The sequence below is a fragment of the Coregonus clupeaformis genome, chromosome 11, assembly GCF_020615455.1.
Source record: "Coregonus clupeaformis isolate EN_2021a chromosome 11, ASM2061545v1, whole genome shotgun sequence".
NCBI classification, from domain to species: domain Eukaryota; kingdom Metazoa; phylum Chordata; class Actinopteri; order Salmoniformes; family Salmonidae; genus Coregonus; species Coregonus clupeaformis.
Genome location: NC_059202.1, coordinates 38,212,233 through 38,231,347, shown reverse-complemented (window position 1 = coordinate 38,231,347; position 19,115 = coordinate 38,212,233). Strand labels below are relative to the sequence as shown.

At 42.9% G+C, this 19,115-nt stretch overlaps 1 protein-coding gene across 2 annotated transcripts in view; it reads left to right on the top strand.

Annotated features, from left to right (window-relative positions):
• Positions 1–10,785: 10,785 nt before the first annotated feature.
• Positions 10,786–19,115, top strand: part of ptgr2 (prostaglandin reductase 2) — a 15,235-nt gene continuing 6,905 nt past the window's right edge. The window contains exons 1-5 of one of the 2 annotated variants that reach the window (XM_041848161.2): positions 10,786–10,947; positions 14,667–14,785; positions 15,078–15,269; positions 17,103–17,273; positions 17,561–17,770. In XM_041848161.2, the coding sequence (XP_041704095.2) occupies positions 10,908–10,947; positions 14,667–14,785; positions 15,078–15,269; positions 17,103–17,273; positions 17,561–17,770 (732 nt within the window). In that variant the 5' untranslated portion in view covers positions 10,786–10,907. Of the gene's footprint in view, positions 10,948–12,138; positions 12,170–14,666; positions 14,786–15,077; positions 15,270–17,102; positions 17,274–17,560; positions 17,771–19,115 lie in introns of those variants that run through there. The other variant, XM_041848162.2, reaches the window with a different exon arrangement.

Below are 19,115 nucleotides of genomic sequence, written 5' to 3'. Positions count from 1 at the left end.
AAACGTTCTCTTTCAGCTCGTCTTGTGATCCCTTCCAGTGTATTCGCCACACCTACTTCCACGACCATATATGGCTTTCCTTTGCATGAGGGGCGCTGTAATTTACTGGGAAAACTACTCAGATCCATGCGGTGAAATTCCGTCAGTCGGCCACTGATACAAAAAGGGGCCCTTATTTAAATCCCATCAATAATAAAAATGTAATGGGCGCGGCTCGCACTAGTTCCAAGGTAGAGAGAATAGGCCTACCTACTCTCAGTATTCTTCATCTGTTGCGCTTCAACATTATTACAGCATTATTACACTGCCATCACACCCACACGAGTACACTAACATCTACACTTTACAAACTGTTGAGTACACAGTCTATCAGCAGAACCCCACAATCCAGCTGCAGCTGCCTTTTTCAAGATGCATTGAGAAAAAGCAGCAAGACATCTTCGGGGTGACACTTTTAGATGTCATCTCTATGATCTCATACACACTGATCTCATTGAATCAGCAGGTAGACTCATTCATTCTATCATTCATTGATAGAAAGACGCACTGAGATTTAGGAATACAGCAGTTGAGATTGAGTTTGCTCACAGCTTTCAAATGCTGCTGTATGAATGCCTTCTGGCTGCACAACTGGGGTGCATAGCGAATAGCAGTGGCCATGACCAAGCATGTGCCAGCTGACAAAAAGGAGACACTGCCAGTCCCTCTGTGTCGGGGTATGCTCTGCTCTCTCTGCTGTACCTTAAAATAACGTTGCAAAGCCTGGAAACATTCACGCATGCTATTCACTGCATAAGAAATACGCCAGCCAAGCTATGTGAGAGTGAGTGAGATGTGTATGCTTCTGTGTGTTTTAGGCCAATAGTTTTGAATCAAAGTGATGTCCATATCATATCCACTCTTTCAGTCTTTCATTGGGAGAAAGGCCTAAATAACCAAATTGATTGTAGAAATAAGATGCAAATCTACCCTCTAAAGAGAAAGTATGTTTGGCTCATGGCATATCCATTAGCCAAACAATATATCCATCCATTGACTTAGTTATAATTGTCAGTCATTAAACTGGTAATATTTAAACTGTTAATAAAACTGAGACTATAGTCTAGTCAAAAAATCCCCTCCATTCTTCTGTGCATGAACCGTGCAGGACACGTAGCTCAGATGTGTTGTTACTGAGAGATGGTCACTTTCTGGCTATAGACCAGGAAGAAGGGCTGCAGCAATGAGCTGCCTGCGTATCAAAGTAGTGTAGTGGAGGTATACGACGTGGCAATTAATACGGCTGATGGAACAGATCAGAATGTTTAGCTTAAAATGATGACAAACTATTATTTCTAAACATTTTGAGCGTAGCAATGTGCACACAGCGGTAGTCCTACGCGCAAATGTTCCAAAATGCAATTTGCGGGGAAAACACCGTTCTAAAATGCGCACCGCACATGCGAGCGGTTTCATGAACAGAGATGGAAATATCCGTTAGAAATGTATAAAGAGGAGAGTTCTAAAGATGCAACAACTATCATGGGTTGCTAATATGACTAGGATAATTCCTTTGCCTGCTAGACAATGAAAGAAAATGTATTTGAAAACCAATAGAACAGGAGAGCCATTTAAGGAAATCTTTATAAAATAATTGCCTCTGCGTTTCTAAAGCGGGATTTTGGCTATAGGCATCTTTGAAGCAAGGTAAGACATGCCTCATAATATGATGTAAAACGTCCAGGTTTCAAACAATTAAGAAACAAGAAAAATATAGCGATGCTAATGATAGGCCTAACCGTCTTCTGGTAGATGGAAAGGCTTTCCCAAAAACTAACTAGCTGCAAAGTAGCCTATGCCTGCCTACCTGGCAGAATGATATCTTTAATATTTGCATCAATCCAGTGGCCATTTGTTTTGCAAACTCCATCTCATGTGGTCTACAGAAACATGCTAACCAAATGCTAACCAAACAACAGTGCTAGGTGCCTGCACCGTTGAATTAAAGGGTAATTACAGGGTAAAATCAAATTTTCTTAGATTTTTACCCAGACCTCAAAAAGAGGTCTCCTGATGTGGTTTAAGCATTGTTGTGGACTTAGGACATCCAATTTTGTTGTTTTTCTATTTAAAAAGTGTGTATTTGAGAGCGAAAACCTGATTTTTTTTTGTAGAAATCTGAAACCTGTGAATTTCTGACTCAGTTGACAGTCTCATGTATCTATTTCAATAATAGGCATACTATTAGCCTACTTGCATAGTAGGCTACAGCTTGGGTTGGCCTGACTGTGAAAAGACCAATAGGCCTATGGGATTCATCATTTTAGCTCCTTCAGAGTGTATTGCTAGGTTTCCATCCAATTGATGACAGATTTTCATGTGAATACTCTAGAATTCGCATAAAGAAAATATGAGCATTTTCCCACCACTGTTTCCACTAAATTGACTTTTTACCAATAAAAATCAGTGCATGATGTGCATCGATCATCATGTCACCAGAATAAGACCCTCGGTATTTATTGGAAAGTAGCATCAAGATCACAGTGCTTTCACCACCCAGTTTAGTTCATACTTTATTTAATCTGTAGGCTAATAAACTGCATTGGTTTCCCGAGTTCACCAGCAACCACTCACCATATCATCGCTTGACTCCATGTTTACTTAGATATGATGGTTTTATATCAATATTTGCGCGTAAAGGCCTTTCCACTGCAATTTCTCTCATAATACATTATACAAAAAGATCCCACCATGTCGAACGAACAAATTATCTGTAGGCATTTATAAAATTGTATCGAAACTTCCTGTTCACATCACAGCTGTCCTGATTTTTTTTTTATACACTATGACTTTACTCACATAAAAACTGTGGATGGAAACGTGCTTTATGTCACTGTTTGTTATATCATTTTTCATACAGGTCGCATTCGTAGGGCGGGCCGTTTTGGAAATGTTGGGCAAAATTAGAGTACACCCACCCACTTCTCCAGGCACCACTCGGGGGGTGCACAAGGAGATAGCCTACTCATCATCGTGCAGCAACCCTTGGCATCCGAGCTATATCGAACGACGCGAATCTGTCTCTAGCCTAGACTACTGCATAGAAATTCTAGATCCATCAGCAGGACCTCCATGAAGATTAATTGAGATGTGTTTTTTTTTAATGCAGCAATTGTCGCTGAAATATGCAGCAGGGAGAGGACAATAATGATGTATATCCTGAATCTTATATTGACACCTTGGCTTTCCTTAACCATAGAGCAGTTTAAATACATTGATAAGTTGTCACATTACTACACACATGAATAAAAGCAATGTAGGCTATACGTTACCTTCTGGGCTAGTATGCATCGCTGGCACAATGTTCTAGTCGGCATTTTCTCCCTCTTCAGAAACATATAAAACTTTTTTTCTGCTTTTCGAAGCGTCACTTCCTACTCTTGCTGCTGAAATCATTGCATGATGATTGTAACTATAGCATATGCTGTATTATGAGTTGTTGCAATGCAACTCAACTAGGCTCATATCATCGACTCATTGTTGTGGAAGTATTGCGACAGAGATAAAAAACTAAATAAAGAATTACAATTTATGAGAAACCATGGCGCACATACCATTTCAATACTTTTAAGGATACCCTACTGTAGGTGGCGCAAATGCTCAATCGCGAAGAGTAGAGGAAAACAAAGTGTCAACCACCACACCTCCGTTCCGCCAGCAAGAATAAGCAAGACCTAGCAAGAATAGACCGTGAGCTCGGCGATTTTCCTTCAAAATAAAAGTAATACAATTGTCAAAATTCGAAACATTTTATGAGGAAATGTTAGCAGACCTGAATTTTGTTTAACAATATAAAAAAGGAAATAAGGTAATCGGCTTCATAGCACAAATAATGCTATAGCATTGACATTATTGTTACAGCATTCAAATTAATGATTACTAGATGGTAACAACAGTAATACCATTTTTATTTAACCTTTTTATTTAACTAGGCAAGCCAGTTAAGAACAAATTCTTATTTACAATGAAGGCAACTATTAATAATAATGGTATAATTATAATAATAAACTATAGAAAACACTTAAATCCCATTGTTGATTAGCCCATTCATATTGGACGGTGTTCACTATGTTTTTCATATTGTACATGCATACAGTGCCTTCACTTATTCTGCATTTTGTTGTGTTACAGCCTGAATTCAAAATTGATTACATGTATTTTTTTTAATCACCCAACTACACACAATACCCCATAATGACAAAGTGAAAACATGTTTTTAGACATTTTGCAAATTTATTGAAAATTAAATACAGAAATATTTCATTTACATATGTATTCACACCCCTGAGTCAATACATGTTAGAATCACATTTGCAAGCAATTATGGCAGTGAGTCTTTCTGTGTAAGTCTCTAAGAGCTTTGCACACATGGATTGTATAATATTTGCACATTATTATTTTAAAAATTATTCAAGCTCTGTCAAGTTGGTTGTTGATCATCGCTAGACAGCCATTTTCAAGTCTCGCCATAGATTTTCAAGCTGATTAAAGTCAAAACTGTAACGAGGCCTCTCAGGAACATTCAATGTCATCTTGGTTAGCAACTCCAGTGTATATTTGGCTTGTGTTTTAGGTTATTGTCCTGCTGAAAGGTGAATTTGTCTCCCAGTGTCTGTCACTCCACTTGTCATGTCTTGTCAATCACACACACCTGGTGCTCATTCCCCTAATTAGTATGTGTATAAGTGTTCCCTCTGTTCCCCTTGTCTTTGTGAGTGATTCTTTGTTGTGAGAGCGTGTAGCTCGGTTGAGCTACATTTCACTTTGTTATTGCCTAGGTGGATGTTTTCCATTGTTTAGTTTTGTTTGACGCTTAGGGCGTTTGATTTATGCAAACGGATTAAACTCTGGACTTCGGTATTTTACCTCCTGTGCCTGACTCCTTCATTCACACCTCATCACAGAATCACTGATCTGATATGGAGTCAGCAGGAGAAGACTGCATGCCTGGAGTTGTGGCAAGGGTCCAGGAGCATTCCTCGATGTTGGCCAGCTTGGGGGAAGCGATGGATCGGGTTCTTCAGGTGGTAGAACGCCTGGAGAGGAGAGGATCCGATCTATCGAGAACAGCTGGTCAACCGGATCCAGCCACCTAAACCCCAGCCCCTGGAGGGATCCAGATATCCCGGCCACCGGCGTTTGATGGGACGGCAGCGCGCTGTAAGGGATTCCTACTCCAACTGGAGTTGTATTTCTCCAGCATCAGGCCGGAGCCCCGGGAGCGGGAGAAGGTATCCGTCCTCGTTTCCTGCCTTTGTGGGAGAGCCCTGGAGTGGGCCAACGCGGTACCTCCCTCATTCCACACCGCGTTGGCCCACTCCAGGGCTGGAGAACTACGGGGAGTTTGCTCGCCTCTTTCGGGCCGTTTTTGCTCTCATACATTCCGGGTACGAAGAACGTGAAGGCAGACGCACTGTCTCGGCTGTATGACACAGAGGAGAGGCCCCCATACTCCCGGCCTCATGCATTGTGGCGCCAGTAGTATGGGCGACGGAAGCAGATATAGCGCAGGCATTACGCACAGATCCATCTCCACCGCAGTGTCCAGCTGGGCTGCAGTACGTGCCTGCGCTTATCCGTGATCGTCTGATCTACTGGGCACACACATCACCCTCCTCTGGTCATCCAGATATCGGTCGTACAATGCGCTGCCTGACCGAGAAGTACTGGTGGCCTACCTTGGCTAAGGACGTGAGGGTGTATGTTTCCTCATGCTCAGTGTGCGCCCAGAGAAGGCACTTAGGCACCTCCCAGTGGGTAAGCTACAACCTTTACCAGTTCCATAATGACCATGGTCTCACCTGAGTATTGATTTTCTCACTGATCTTCCCCCCTCCCAAGGTAACACCACTATCCTGGTTGTTGTGGACCGCTTTTCAAAGTCCTGCCGCCTCCTTCCTCTGCCCGGTCTCCCCACGGCCCTACAAACTGCGGAGGCTCTGTTTACTCACGTCTTCCGGCACTACAGGGTAACAGAGAATATAGTGTCCGACCGAGTTCCCCAGTTCACGTCTAGAGTCTGGAAGGCGTTCATGGAACGTCTGGGAGTCTCGGTCAGCCTGACCTCTGGTTTTCACCCCGAGAGCAATGGGCAGGTGGAAAGGGTGAATCAAGATGTGGGTAGGTTCCTGCGGACCTACTGTCAGGACGGGCCGGGGGAGTGGTCGGTGTTCCTGCCATGGGAAGAATATGCTCAGAACTCTCTCCGCCACTCCTCCACTAACCTAACACCCTTCCAATGTGTTTCGGGTTACCAACCGGTTCTGGCACGGTGGCACCAGAGCCAGAGGCTCCCGCGGTGGATGACTGGTTTCGGGGCACGGAGGAGACTTGGGACGCTGCCCACGTTCGCATCCAGCACGCCGTGCGTCATCAGAAGGCCAACGCTGACCGCCACTGCAGGGAGGCCCCGGTGTTCATACCGGGGGATCGGGTCTGGCTCTCGACCAGGAATCTGCCCCTCTGCCGGAAGCTGAGCCCGCGGTTTGTGGGGCCGTTTCAAGTCCTGAGGAGAATAAACGACGTCACATACAGGTTGTTACTCCCCCCTTATTACCGTATTAACCCCTCGTTTCATGTGTCTCTCAGGCCGGTGGTAGCTGGTCCGCTCCAGGAGTCTGAGGTATGGGAGGTTCCTCCACCTCCTCTTGACATTGAGGGGGCCCCGGCTTACACGGCCTGTTCCATCCTGGATTCGAGGTGTCGGGTGGGGGGCCTTCAGTATCTCGTGGAGTGGGAGGGTTACGGTTCGGAGGAACGGTGCTGGGTCCCAAGGCGGGACATCCTCGATCCCTCCCTGTTGAGGGATTTCCACCATCACCATCTGACTCGCCCTGCTCCGCGTCCTCGTGGCCGTCCCCGAGGCCGGGGTCGACGCACTGCTGGAGCCGCGCGTCGGGGGGGAGGAGGGGGTACTTTCACGACTTCCGCTGAGGCTGCCCCCCCTCCTGGTTCGGGCAGGCTTCGTCGTTACCGGAGTACTAGCTACTGCCGATCCCATTCTCATCACTCCACATGTCTTGTCAATCACACACACCTGGTGCTCATTCCCCTAATTAGTATGTGTATAAGTGTTCCCCTTGTCTTTGTGAGTGATTGTTTGTTGTGAGAGCGTGTAGCTCGGTTGAGCTACATTTCACTGGTATTGCCTAGGTGGATGTTTTCCATTGTTTAGTTTTGTTTGACGCTTAGGGCGTTTGATTTATGCAAACGGATTAAACTCTGGACTTCTGTATTTTACCTCCTGCGCCTGACTCCTTCATTCACACCTCGTCACAATTAGGTTAGTATTGTGAATTAACTACAATGTTTTTGATCCATCCTCAGTTTTCTCCTATCACAGCCATTAAACACTAACTGTTTTAAAGTCACCATTGGCCTCATGGTGGAATCCCTGAGCGTTTCCTTCCTCTCTGGTAACTGAGTTAGGAAGGATTTCTGTATCTTTGTAGTGACTGGGTGTATTGATACACCATCCAAAGTGTAATTAATAACTTTACCATGCTCAAAGGGATATTCAATGTTAGCTTTTTATTTTATTTTTACCCATCTACCAATAGGTGCCCTTTGGTAAGCATTGGAAAACCTCCCTGGTCTTTGTGGTTGCATCTGTGTTTGAAATTCACTGCTCAACTGTGGGACATTACAGATAACCTAAATGTGTGGGGTACAGAGATGAGCAAAGAACCACCGTAACACGTAATATTTTACTGAGAACATTGCTGCAGAAGCGAACTCCTTCCTCTGCTACTCTTTCGTCAGCATGCTACAATACATTGACTTTCCCGGGGAAGCTGTGAAGCGAGTTGTAGCCTATTGTGTTTATGAGTCTGTTATTAAAGGATGTGAAACAATGTGTATGTTTACTGCTTTTCATTAAATCATGTATGGCTATAAATATTGTGTATATACATTACTTCAAATGGGCAGAATATTGTGTATATATAGCCTTCAGAAATTGGAAATTCAAAAATCACATTTTTACTCCTGAACTTATTTAGGCTTGCCATAACAAAGGGGTATAATACTTATTGTCTCAAGACATTTCATATTTTCATTTGTAAACATTTCAAAAGGCTATACAAATAAATAGAGAGCATCGCACACTATACAAGCTCACAGTAATTTATTGGGTAAACCACCAACGTTTCGGCATCACTGTGCTTTCTTCAGGGTAATGTCATGAATGCTTGAACCAGGTTATGTAGACAATTAGTGCAACCAAAAAAGTCTCAAAACATAATTACACTTTGACATTATGGGAAATTGTGTGTAGGCCAATGACACACAATCTCAGTTTAATCCATTTTAAATTCAGGCTGTAACACAACAAAATGTGGAAAAAGTCATGGGGTGTGAATACTTTCTGAAGGAACTGTATTGCAGTGTAACACAATTTCCTGTAGCCTACATTGAGTCGCAGGAAAAGCGGGGTCCGTTCTTTCCAAATCCACAGAGTTTACACCCAGAGGAACGTCACTGCTCATTCTGCGGCCCTTAAAGAGTGGCCTATCAGCCTAAATCCAATCCGTTTTTCATATTGGACATACACTACATGACCAAAAGTATGTGGACACCTGCTCGTCGAACTTCTCATTCCAAAATCATGGGCATTAATATAGAGTTGGTCCCCCATTTGCTGCTATAACAGCCTCCACTCTTCTGGGAAGGCTTTCCACTAGATGTTGGAACATTGCTGCGGGGACAGGAGCATTAGTGAGGTTGGGCACTGATGTTGGGCGATTAGGCCTTGCTCGCAGTCGGTGTTCCAATTCATCCCAAAGGTGTTCGATGGGGTTGAGGTCAGGGCTCTGTGCAGGTCAGTCAAGTTTTTCCACACCGATCTAGTCAAACCATTTCTGTATGGACCTCGCTTTGTGCACGGGGGCATTGCCATGCTGAAACAGGAAAGGGCCTTCCCCAAACTGTTGCCACAAAGTTGGAAGCACAGAATCATCTAGAATGTCATTGTATGCTGTAGCGTTAAGATTTCCCTTCACTGAAACTAAGGGGCCTAGCCCGAACCATGAAAAACAGCCCCAGACCATTAGTCCTCCTCCACCAAACTTTACAGTTGGCACTATGCATTGGGGCAGGTAGCGTTCTCCTGGCATCCGCCAAACCCAGATTTGTCCGTCGGACTGCCAGATGGTGAATCGTGATTCATCACTCCAGAGAACGCGTTTCCACTGCTCCAGAGTCCAATGAGCTTTCCACCACTCCAGCCGATGCTTGGCATTGCACATGGTGATCTTAGGCTTGTGTGCGGCTGCTCGGCTATGAAAACCCATTTCATGAAGCTCTTGACGAACAGTTCTTGTACTCAGTGGTGGAAAAAGTACCAAATGTTCATACTTGAGTAAAAGTAAAGATACCTTAATAGAAAATGACACAAGTAAAAGTGAAAGTCACCCAGTAAAATACTACTTGAGTAAAAGTATAAAAGTATTTGGTTTTAAATATACTTAAGTATAAAAAGTAAATGTAATTGCTAAAATATACTTCAGTATCAAAAGTAAAAGTATAAATCATTTTAAATTCCTTATATAAAGCAAATCAGACGGCATCATTTTCTTGTTTTTTTTAAATTTACAAATAGCCAGGGGCATGCTCCAACACTCAGACATCATTTACAAATGAAGTATGTGCTTAGAGAGTCAGCCAGATCAGAGGCAGTAGGGATGACCAGGGATGTTCTCTTGATAAGTGTGTGAATTAGACAATTTTCCTGTCGTGCTAAGCATTCGAAATGTAATGAGTACTTTTGGGTGTCAGGGAAAATGTATGGAGCAAAAAGTACTTTGTTGCTCCTAGACTTTCCACTTCACAGTAACAGTACTTACAGTTGACAGGGGCAGCTCTAGCAGGGCAGAAATTTGACGAACTGACTTGTTAGAAAGGTGGCGTCCTATGTGAAGATTGGAAAAATGTGAAGATTGGGTTGATACTAACCTGTAGCAACATGATCTTACAAGGATACTGCCTCAAAAAATATATTTTATTTGTCTAGCCAAAACACTTGACCTGATGCACGTTTTGGCAAGTAAGACCGGCTGATTTAAATAGGTGAAGTCTGCAGCCTTCTCATCATTAGGATAATGTGGGTCATTTACAGGTATGCCAGTCAGTTAACACTCCATCTACTGATCACATTGTTTTCATTTTCTCACTTAAGCAGTTAGCTTCTCACCTGCTAACAGTCAGAATTTGTCACCTCCATTATAGGTCAAGCCAAGAGTGCAAGTCTGGTATAGAAGCAAACAATGAGTAAGTTAAAATAGTTAACTTTTTGTTTTGTAATTAGTCAGTCAGTAAACAGTTAAAGCGACAGAACAAAAGTGCAGACTGGACCCTGGTTTTATGTACACAAACAATCAATAGTTTTTCCTGTACAGTGTTATATTTGTACCATATAGTGTCCAGCACCTTACATAAAGCTGTTTGACCACAGTAAATGTCCTGCAACACTTCATATATAACCTAGGTTTTTGTTCAAAATCTGTTTTGTACAGATAATTTTGTACTGTCCAATATGAAAACATACTACATTTCAGCTGATAGGCCACTACGTAAGGGCCGCAAAATGAGCACCGACGCTTCTCTGGGTGTAAACTCGGAAAATAGCTAGTGAACAATATATCGATAATTGTGCACATTTCCATCACTTTCACCTGAATTATTAATTTACAACGTCTACAGGACGAGACCTGTATTCTGAAGGATTTCAAAAATCCGTGACACGGAAGTACTTCGTTAATCTTGTCTGACTGCTTCGCAGCGGTAACAACTTAACTATTCGCAGCATAAACACAATTTAATGGATTTATAAATGAAAACAACATTTACTTCTGCCATTTTGACGAGAGAATATGTTGCGCGTGCAAAGAGTGCTGCTTAACTCCCGACCTGGTATGTGTATACTTCTCCGCTGTATGAGACATTTTAGAATTGTCATACAGCGGTCATTGTAGCCTAGCAAGTGCATGAATGGAGATAGTTGTTAGCTTACTTTTTGAAACGACTGGTCAATGATAATGCGGCGTTCCCGCCTTAGTCGGAACTAGGAAACCCGGAAATGTTTGATTTGCTAACTGGTGGTAGTTATAAACTTGTCATGTTCAAGCACTTAGCAAGGCGAATAATGTCCTTGTTCCGACTAGCACGTGAATGTGGCATAACTTAGTCAAAAGTTCCTGACAGCAACTCCTGTACGGGTGGGATTGCAAATAAACGCGTACAAAACAAATCGGTTTCCAAATGTATATCTTTGGTTGGGTCCGTTGCCCATTTTATTAGCTGCCAAGATAAAAACATTGCAAGAATTACATACAGGTAGATGTAATTAGCATAGGCGCTAGTCCAAACGCCGGCAGATGGCGACATTGAGTCATCGAACTGACTCAATATCGCCTAAGATTTTTTATAACTAACCCAAGATAGACCAGAGCCTATCGTTTCCAATGGGAGCAAATTAATCATAGTGGGTAGAACAAGCAAGGAAGTGGGCAGAGCTAAGTACGAGATAGTGAGATCCTATTGACGCGTTGTATTAGCATATTTCCGTTAAGGAACACCTACTCTGTGAAGTGCTTGTGTGCAATAACTCAATTCGCCCTTGCACGCCTTCTGAACAACGCAATTTTTAGAAACTTTGGCAAAGGGTAAATTCTACAAAACGCAGTCCACTTTGTTTGTTATAGATTCTAGGTTTGGAAACAGAAAACTGTATGGAGATCAAATGTTTCATAAACGAGAAAATGTGCAGAATGTTGGCTAAAATCCATCTTGCTCCATCTTCTCCCACTGCCAGCCACTGGGGGTGCCTCTCATCACCATATTTGGTAGTGAGTGGAAACACCAACCGGATGCTTCACATTTATACATCTGGTGAAATATCTGGCTCGTTGTTTATTTTTTTATATTTTTTTAAACCTTTATTTAACTAGGCAAGTCAGTTAAGAACAAATTCTTATTTAAAATGACGGCCTACACCGGCCAAACCCGGACGACGCTGGACCAAATGTGCGCCACCCTAAGGGACTCACAATCACGGCCGTTAGGAATCCTTCTTATCGCCATCTGCCTGCCTTTTGGCTACGTAGGCGTAAAGTTCCAATGCGAGGTGAGCACGGTAAGCACTGTCAAATAGAATATATAATAGGGTCGGAGGGGATGGCCGTCATTTTACGGGGCTCCTGACCAATTGTGCTATTTTGTGTGTTTCTTTTGTGCTGATCCAAACTTACTATTTGTTAATTTTATTTTTAACTGCATTGTTGGGAAAGGGCTTTTTTTAAGCATTTCACGGTAAAGGCTACACTTGTATTCGGTGCATGTGACAAATACAATTTGATTTGATTTTAATATACATGTTTAACCTCTAAAAGTCTAAGGAGGTGGGGGCTTTACAACTATAGCCGTGGGGGTTTACTACTATAGCTCATAGAAATGCATTGAATAACACATTCATAAATGGCAAAAATACAGTTTAATAATAAATAAGGAATAAGGCTTTGAAGTGTCTGTCTAGGAGATATAAGAAAGCTCAGGAAATATTTTAGTTTTTGGGGATATATTTAACCCCTTATTTTTGTTGGCACAAAACTACCTCCATACTTCCATTCGTTTGTATGGTTACCTTCAGACGAGTCCCGTGACACTTGTGGGGGTCGTAGAGCAAAACGGAGAACACCATAGTGTTCGTGAGAGCCTTCCATAGAGTGGTCATAATAGTTTTTAGGCCAAACTGCTCGGACGCTACAGACGTCTTCATGAGAAGACTGATTTTCGGGATGTCTCATGGTCTGACAAACACCGCTGTAGCTCGGCCACCTTCCACCGCAGATGCATATGGGCGGATGTGCTTAATTAAGACGCAGCCCATGCTGTCAGATTTTGATGGGGATTTTTTTATTACGTTACTTAGATTGATGTACTGGTGCGCCCATAGACTTTTAAGGAATAAAGGGTTTAAAAACTCTCCATAACTCTCCATACTTCCGGGGTCACCTGCATGCCCAGAAATACTTTAAGAAAATTAGGAGATGGTAAATTTAGATTCGTATTAATGCCCATTGTGTACGTTGCCCGTGCATTTCCAATGGGCCGCGCAATGCATTCGGGGACATTCTGGGACAAGGAGTGCACTGGTCATGTCTAGAAGGGATGCCGCTAATGTCAGTGACATCAACATTTGCATAATCGAGTCTCGTCTAGAAGTTTAGCACTTTAGCGAACCTTAACCCTTCTCCTAACCTTAACCTAATTCTCCTAACCTGCTATGAAAAGTCACTTCTGACTAGGGGTTAGAACCTAAATTATTTTCCAATCACTCCGTTCCGAGCAGAACCCCTATTTTCTTTTGTTTCGTTCTGGTATTCCGACCAGAAAAGTTCTGAACCGGTTCGAAACAAAAAAACAAACGGTTTATATAGTTCCTTTTCGTTCATTTTTTAAAACCTGTGAAATCATACATTTAGCTCATTTATTAACTCCCCCAATTAGCGCAGATAGAGCAGCTTGCTGTGGAACGGGTAAGATGGTTGTTTACATGTTTGATTGGTCAACTAAGTGAAGGCACAAAATGCAACTGAAATTTCACTGGTGGGGAGAGCGAGAGATGTGGTTGGACATGGGGGCTTGGCTTGAAGCGCTGAACATCATGACATGACGTGAATTGGAATGTGTTTAAACTATTACTAGCCATTATAACTTCACCGAATTACAGAATCATATATAGGCTACTAGACATTAGGAATATTTTTTGAACTAAAAACAACATTAACTGGTTCTCAAGATTTTAAAATAACGGTTCTGTTCTGGAACACTAGAGATCACTTTCCGTTCCTCGAATTTTTTTGTTATTTTTCAGTTTTTGGTTCGTTCCCTAAACTGGTTCCAACCCATGCTTCTGACATTAGTGGCATCCCATCTAGTCAAAACCAAGTGCACTCCTTCAAGGAGTGAATGGCAGTAAATTGGGCACTAGCTCAAAACCCCAAAATTAGCATGAATTCCTTGAAGAAGAAGCACAATGGTACAAATATTTTCAGAGATATGTAACTTGTTCTTTGTAACATCATATCGTTTTGAAATTGTGACATTACGTACTTTCAAGGAAAATAGCAGTTTCTCGACTCATGCCGCGTTCAAGACAACTCGGAACTCAGACATTTTCGACTGGGAAACTCGTAGAAAGATGATCTCCGAGTTTTCCGCTTGGAAAATATCAGAATCAACCAATGGGCAGCTCTACGCAACAAAACATATGCACATTTTAACTCTGAGGTTCCGAGTTGTCTTAAAAGCACCACCATACCCTGACTTTCTATAAGGGATTTCGTGATGATTAGCTTGATAACCGTGTGACGCACCAACGTGAACACGATTGGTCGACAGTATGCTGGGAGGGTCGTTTTACATTCCTCCATTCATTAACCAATGAGTTTACTATCTCCTAATTTCTTAAAATATTTCTGGCGTACCTATGCTCCATCCATGTGACCCATGACCCAACATATAGTGCCCTTTAGTGTACTAATTAAGTTGAATGTTCAGAGACAAACTATAGACTACACAATAACCACATAAGTAGGCTAAAATGGCTCTTCTATGTTTTTGTTTTACAGGGACTAATGGAGAGCCATTCCCTGGTCATTTCCGCATGGAAGAGACGACTGTACAACCTGATTTGAAAGAAGGACAAGTCCTTGTCCGGACCCTCTTCCTGTCTGTTGACCCTTACATGGTGATGCATGGCTGGAAAAAAAGGCTGAGAAATTAGTCTGCACTTTGCTGATTAGATCAAATGTGTATGAAATAAACAAAATGGGACCATTAGTGACCTATGATAAGTTTCCGATAATATAGGCTATGTAAAGATGTGTCCAATAAGTGGGCACGGCTAACACCTGCATACAAACAGAAATGTTCGTTTCATAAGTGCTCAATAAGTTATGGTAAGGTACCTTAACCCTATCCAAATACACTGTTCAGAGGTGACATAATGACATTCCATGCTTCATCATCATCTCTCGTAGCGATGTCGCATGAACGACGACACAGGTGCTGAGTACCTGGCTCCATGGGGGCTGTCGGAGTGTGTGGACGGTGGAGGCGTCGGGGTGGTGGAGTCCAGCCGCTACGATGCCCTCTCTGTGGGTGACATGGTCACCTCGTTCAACTGGCACTGGCAGACACATGGTGTGATGGATGGAAAGCTCTTACAGAAGGTAGGCCTACTTTATCCTATATCCACCAGTCTATATCTATCCTACAGTATAGCAGTCTAGTGCCTTTTTCATACTGCTGAGACGAGTAGATCCACCATAGTTGCTGGAATCATGCCTATTTAAAATATAGGAAGGAGCCTGCACAGTACAGTGTATAGTAAGGTGTATAGCTACAGTGGGGCGAAAAAAGTATTTAGTCAGCCACCAATTGTGCAAGTTCTCCCACTTAAAAAGATGAGAGAGGCCTGTAATTTTCATCATAGGTACACGTCAACTATGACAGACAAAATTTGAGATTTTTTTCTCCAGAAAATCACATTGTAGGATTTTTTAATGAATTTATTTGCAAATTATGGTGGAAAATAAGTATTTGGTCAATAACAAAAGTTTCTCAATACTTAGTTTTATACCCTTTGTTGGCAATGACACAGGTCAAACGTTTTCTGTAAGTCTTCACAAGGTTTTCACACACTGTTGCTGGTATTTTGGCCCATTCCTCCATGCAGATCTCCTCTAGAGCAGTGATGTTTTGGGGCTGTCGCTGGGCAACACAGACTTTCAACTCCCTCCAAAGATTTTCTATGGGGTTGAGATCTGGAGACTGGCTAAGCCACTCCAGGACCTTGAAATGCTTCTTACGAAGCCACTCCTTCGTTGCCCGGGCGGTGTGTTTGGGATCATTGTCATGCTGAAAGACCCAGCCACGTTTCATCTTCAATGCCCTTGCTGATGGAAGGAGGTTTTCACTCAAAATCTCATGATACATGGCCCCATTCATTCTTTCCTTTACACGGATCAGTCGTCCTGGTCCCTTTGCAGAAAAACAGCCCCAAAGCATGATGTTTCCACCCCCATGCTTCACAGTAGGTATGGTGTTCTTTGGATGCAACTCAGCATTCTTTGTCCTCCAAACACGACGAGTTGAGTTTTTACCAAAAAGTTCTATTTTGGTTTCATCTGACCATATGACATTCTCCCAATCCTCTTCTGGATCATCCAAATGCACTCTAGCAAACTTCAGATGGGCCTGGACATGTACTGGCTTAAGCAGGGGGACACGTCTGGCACTGCAGGATTTGAGTCCCTGGCGGCGTAGTGTGTTACTGATGGTAGGCTTTGTTACTTTGGTCCCAGCTCTCTGCAGGTCATTCACTAGGTCCCCCCGTGTGGTTCTGGGATTTTTGCTCACCGTTCTTGTGATCATTTTGACCCCACGGGGTGAGATCTTGCGTGGAGCCCCAGATCGAGGGAGATTATCAGTGGTCTTGTATGTCTTCCATTTCCTAATAATTGCTCGCACAGTTGATTTCTTCTAAACCAAGCTGCTTACCTATTGCAGATTCAGTCTTCCCAGCCTGGTGCAGGTCTACAATTTTGTTTCTGGTGTCCTTTGACAGCTCTTTGGTCTTGGCCATAGTGGAGTTTGGAGTGTGACTGTTTGAGGTTGTGGACAGGTGTCTTTTATACTGATAACAAGTTCAAACAGGTGCCATTAATACAGGTAACAAGTGGAGGACAGAGGAGCCTCTTAAAGAAGAAGTTACAGGTCTGTCAGAGCCAGAAATCTTGCTTGTTTGTAGGTGACCAAATACTTATTTTCCACCATAATTTGCAAATAAATTCATTAAAAATCCTACAATGTGATTTTCTGGATTTTTTTCTCCTCAATTTGTCTGTCATAGTTGACGTGTACCTATGATGAAAATTACAGGCCTCTCTCATCTTTTTAAGTTGGAGAACTTGCACAATTGGTGGCTGACTAAATACTTTTTTCCCCCACTGTATGTACTTAAAGACAGTTTTTTCTAAACTTAGTTAATTCATTTTCTACAGGTTGATCCACAGCTGGTTGATGGACACATATCCTACTTTCTGGGTACAGTTGGCATGCCTGGCCTCACAGCCCTATTGGGTGTCAGAGAGAAGGGTCACGTGACCAAAGGAGCCAATCAGACCATGGTGGTCAGTGGAGCTGCAGGGGCTTGTGGGTCCATAGCTGGGCAGGTAAACACAAGCACGTTGTTACAGTAAACCTGATCTAGTTAACATAGTATGGTCTCTTTGTGAATAGACAGTGGTTCTCAATTGTCTTTCCTCGAATCCTCACATTCTCTATACTTGCCCCCTTGTGAAAACACTTTAGAGGTCCAAAGTCCCTCCCCTCTGTCCCTCCCCTGACATTTTCCCTCCAATGCGTTTACGAGGAAGAGGTGAGGAGATGGGACACAAGGAATCAAAGAGAGATTAATTTGAGACTCCCAGGGTTTCTCTGTGTTCCTCCTGCTCCACAGATTGGCCGTGTGGATGGTTGTACCAGGGTGGTGGGGATCTGTGGGTCTGATGAGAAGTGCAGAGCCCTTGTGGAGGACCTGGGGTTTTCTGCAGCAGTCAACTACCGGCAGGGGGACATAGCCACAGCACTGAAGGAGAGTTGTCCTAATGGAGTGGATGTCTACTTTGACAATGTGGGAGGGCCCATAAGCGATGCTGTAATAGCACAGGTAAGCAGGTTTTACTGTCTTTAGGCGTCTTTACGCAGACAGGATATCAAGAGCTTGGGACTATAAGGTTCTATCTGCATTTTTGTCAAAATTGAGTTATTGACATAGCCTTGTTCTGTTCAATGTTCTCTACCTACACTACCGGTCAAAAGCTTTAGAACACCTACTCATTCAAGGGTTTTTCTTCATTTTTACTAATTTTCTACATTGTAGAATAATGGTGAAGACATCAAAACTATGAAATAACACATATGGAATCATGTAGTAACCAAAAAGTGTTAAACAAATCAAAATATATTTGAGATTCTTCAAATAGCCACCCTTTGCCTTGATGACAGCTTTGCACACTCTTTGCATTCTCTCAACCAGCTTCACCTGGAATGCTTTTCCAACAGTCTTGAAGGAGTTCCCACATATGCTGAGCACTTGTTGGCTGCTATTCCTTCACTCTGCGGTCCAACTCATCCCAAACCATCTAAATTTGGTTGAGCTCGGGGGATTGTGGAGGCCAGGTAATCTGATGCAGCACTCCATCACTGTCCTTCTTGGTAAAATAGCCCTTTCACAGCCTGGAGGTGTGTTGGGTCATTGTCCTGTTGAAAAACAAATGAGAGTCCCACTAAGCCCAAACCAGATGGGATGGCGAATCGCTGCAGAATGCTGTGGTAGCCATGCTGGTTAAGTGTGCCTTGAATTCTAAATAAATCACAGACAGTGTGACCAGCAAAGCACCCGCACACCATAACACCTCCTCCATGCCTTACGGTGGGAAATACACATGCGGAGATCATCCGTTCACCCACACAGCGTCTCACAAAGATACCGCGGTTGGAAACAAAAATCTCAGATTTGGACTCCTGACCAAATGACACATTTCCACCGGTCTAATGTCCATTGCTCGTGTTTCTTGGCCCAAGTCTCTTGTTCTTATTGGTGTCCTTTAGTAATGATTTCTTTACAGCAATTGACCATGAAGGCCTGAATCACACAGTCTTCTCTGAACAGTTGATGTTGAGATGTGTCTGTTACTTGAACTCTGTGATGCAATTTCTGAGGCTGGTAACTCTAATGAACTTATCCTCTGCAGCAGAGGTAACTCTGGGTCTTCCATTCCTGTGGCAGTCCTCATGAGAGCCAGTTTCTTCATAGCGCTTGATGGTTTTTGCGACTGCACTTGAAGAAACTTTAAAAGTTCTTGAAATTTTCAGTATTGACTGACCTTGATGTCTTAAAGTAATGATGGACTGTCGTTTCTCTTTGCTTATTTGAGTTGTTCTTGCCATATTATGGACTTAATCTTTTACCAAGTAGGGCTATCTTCTGTATACCCCCATACCTTGTCACA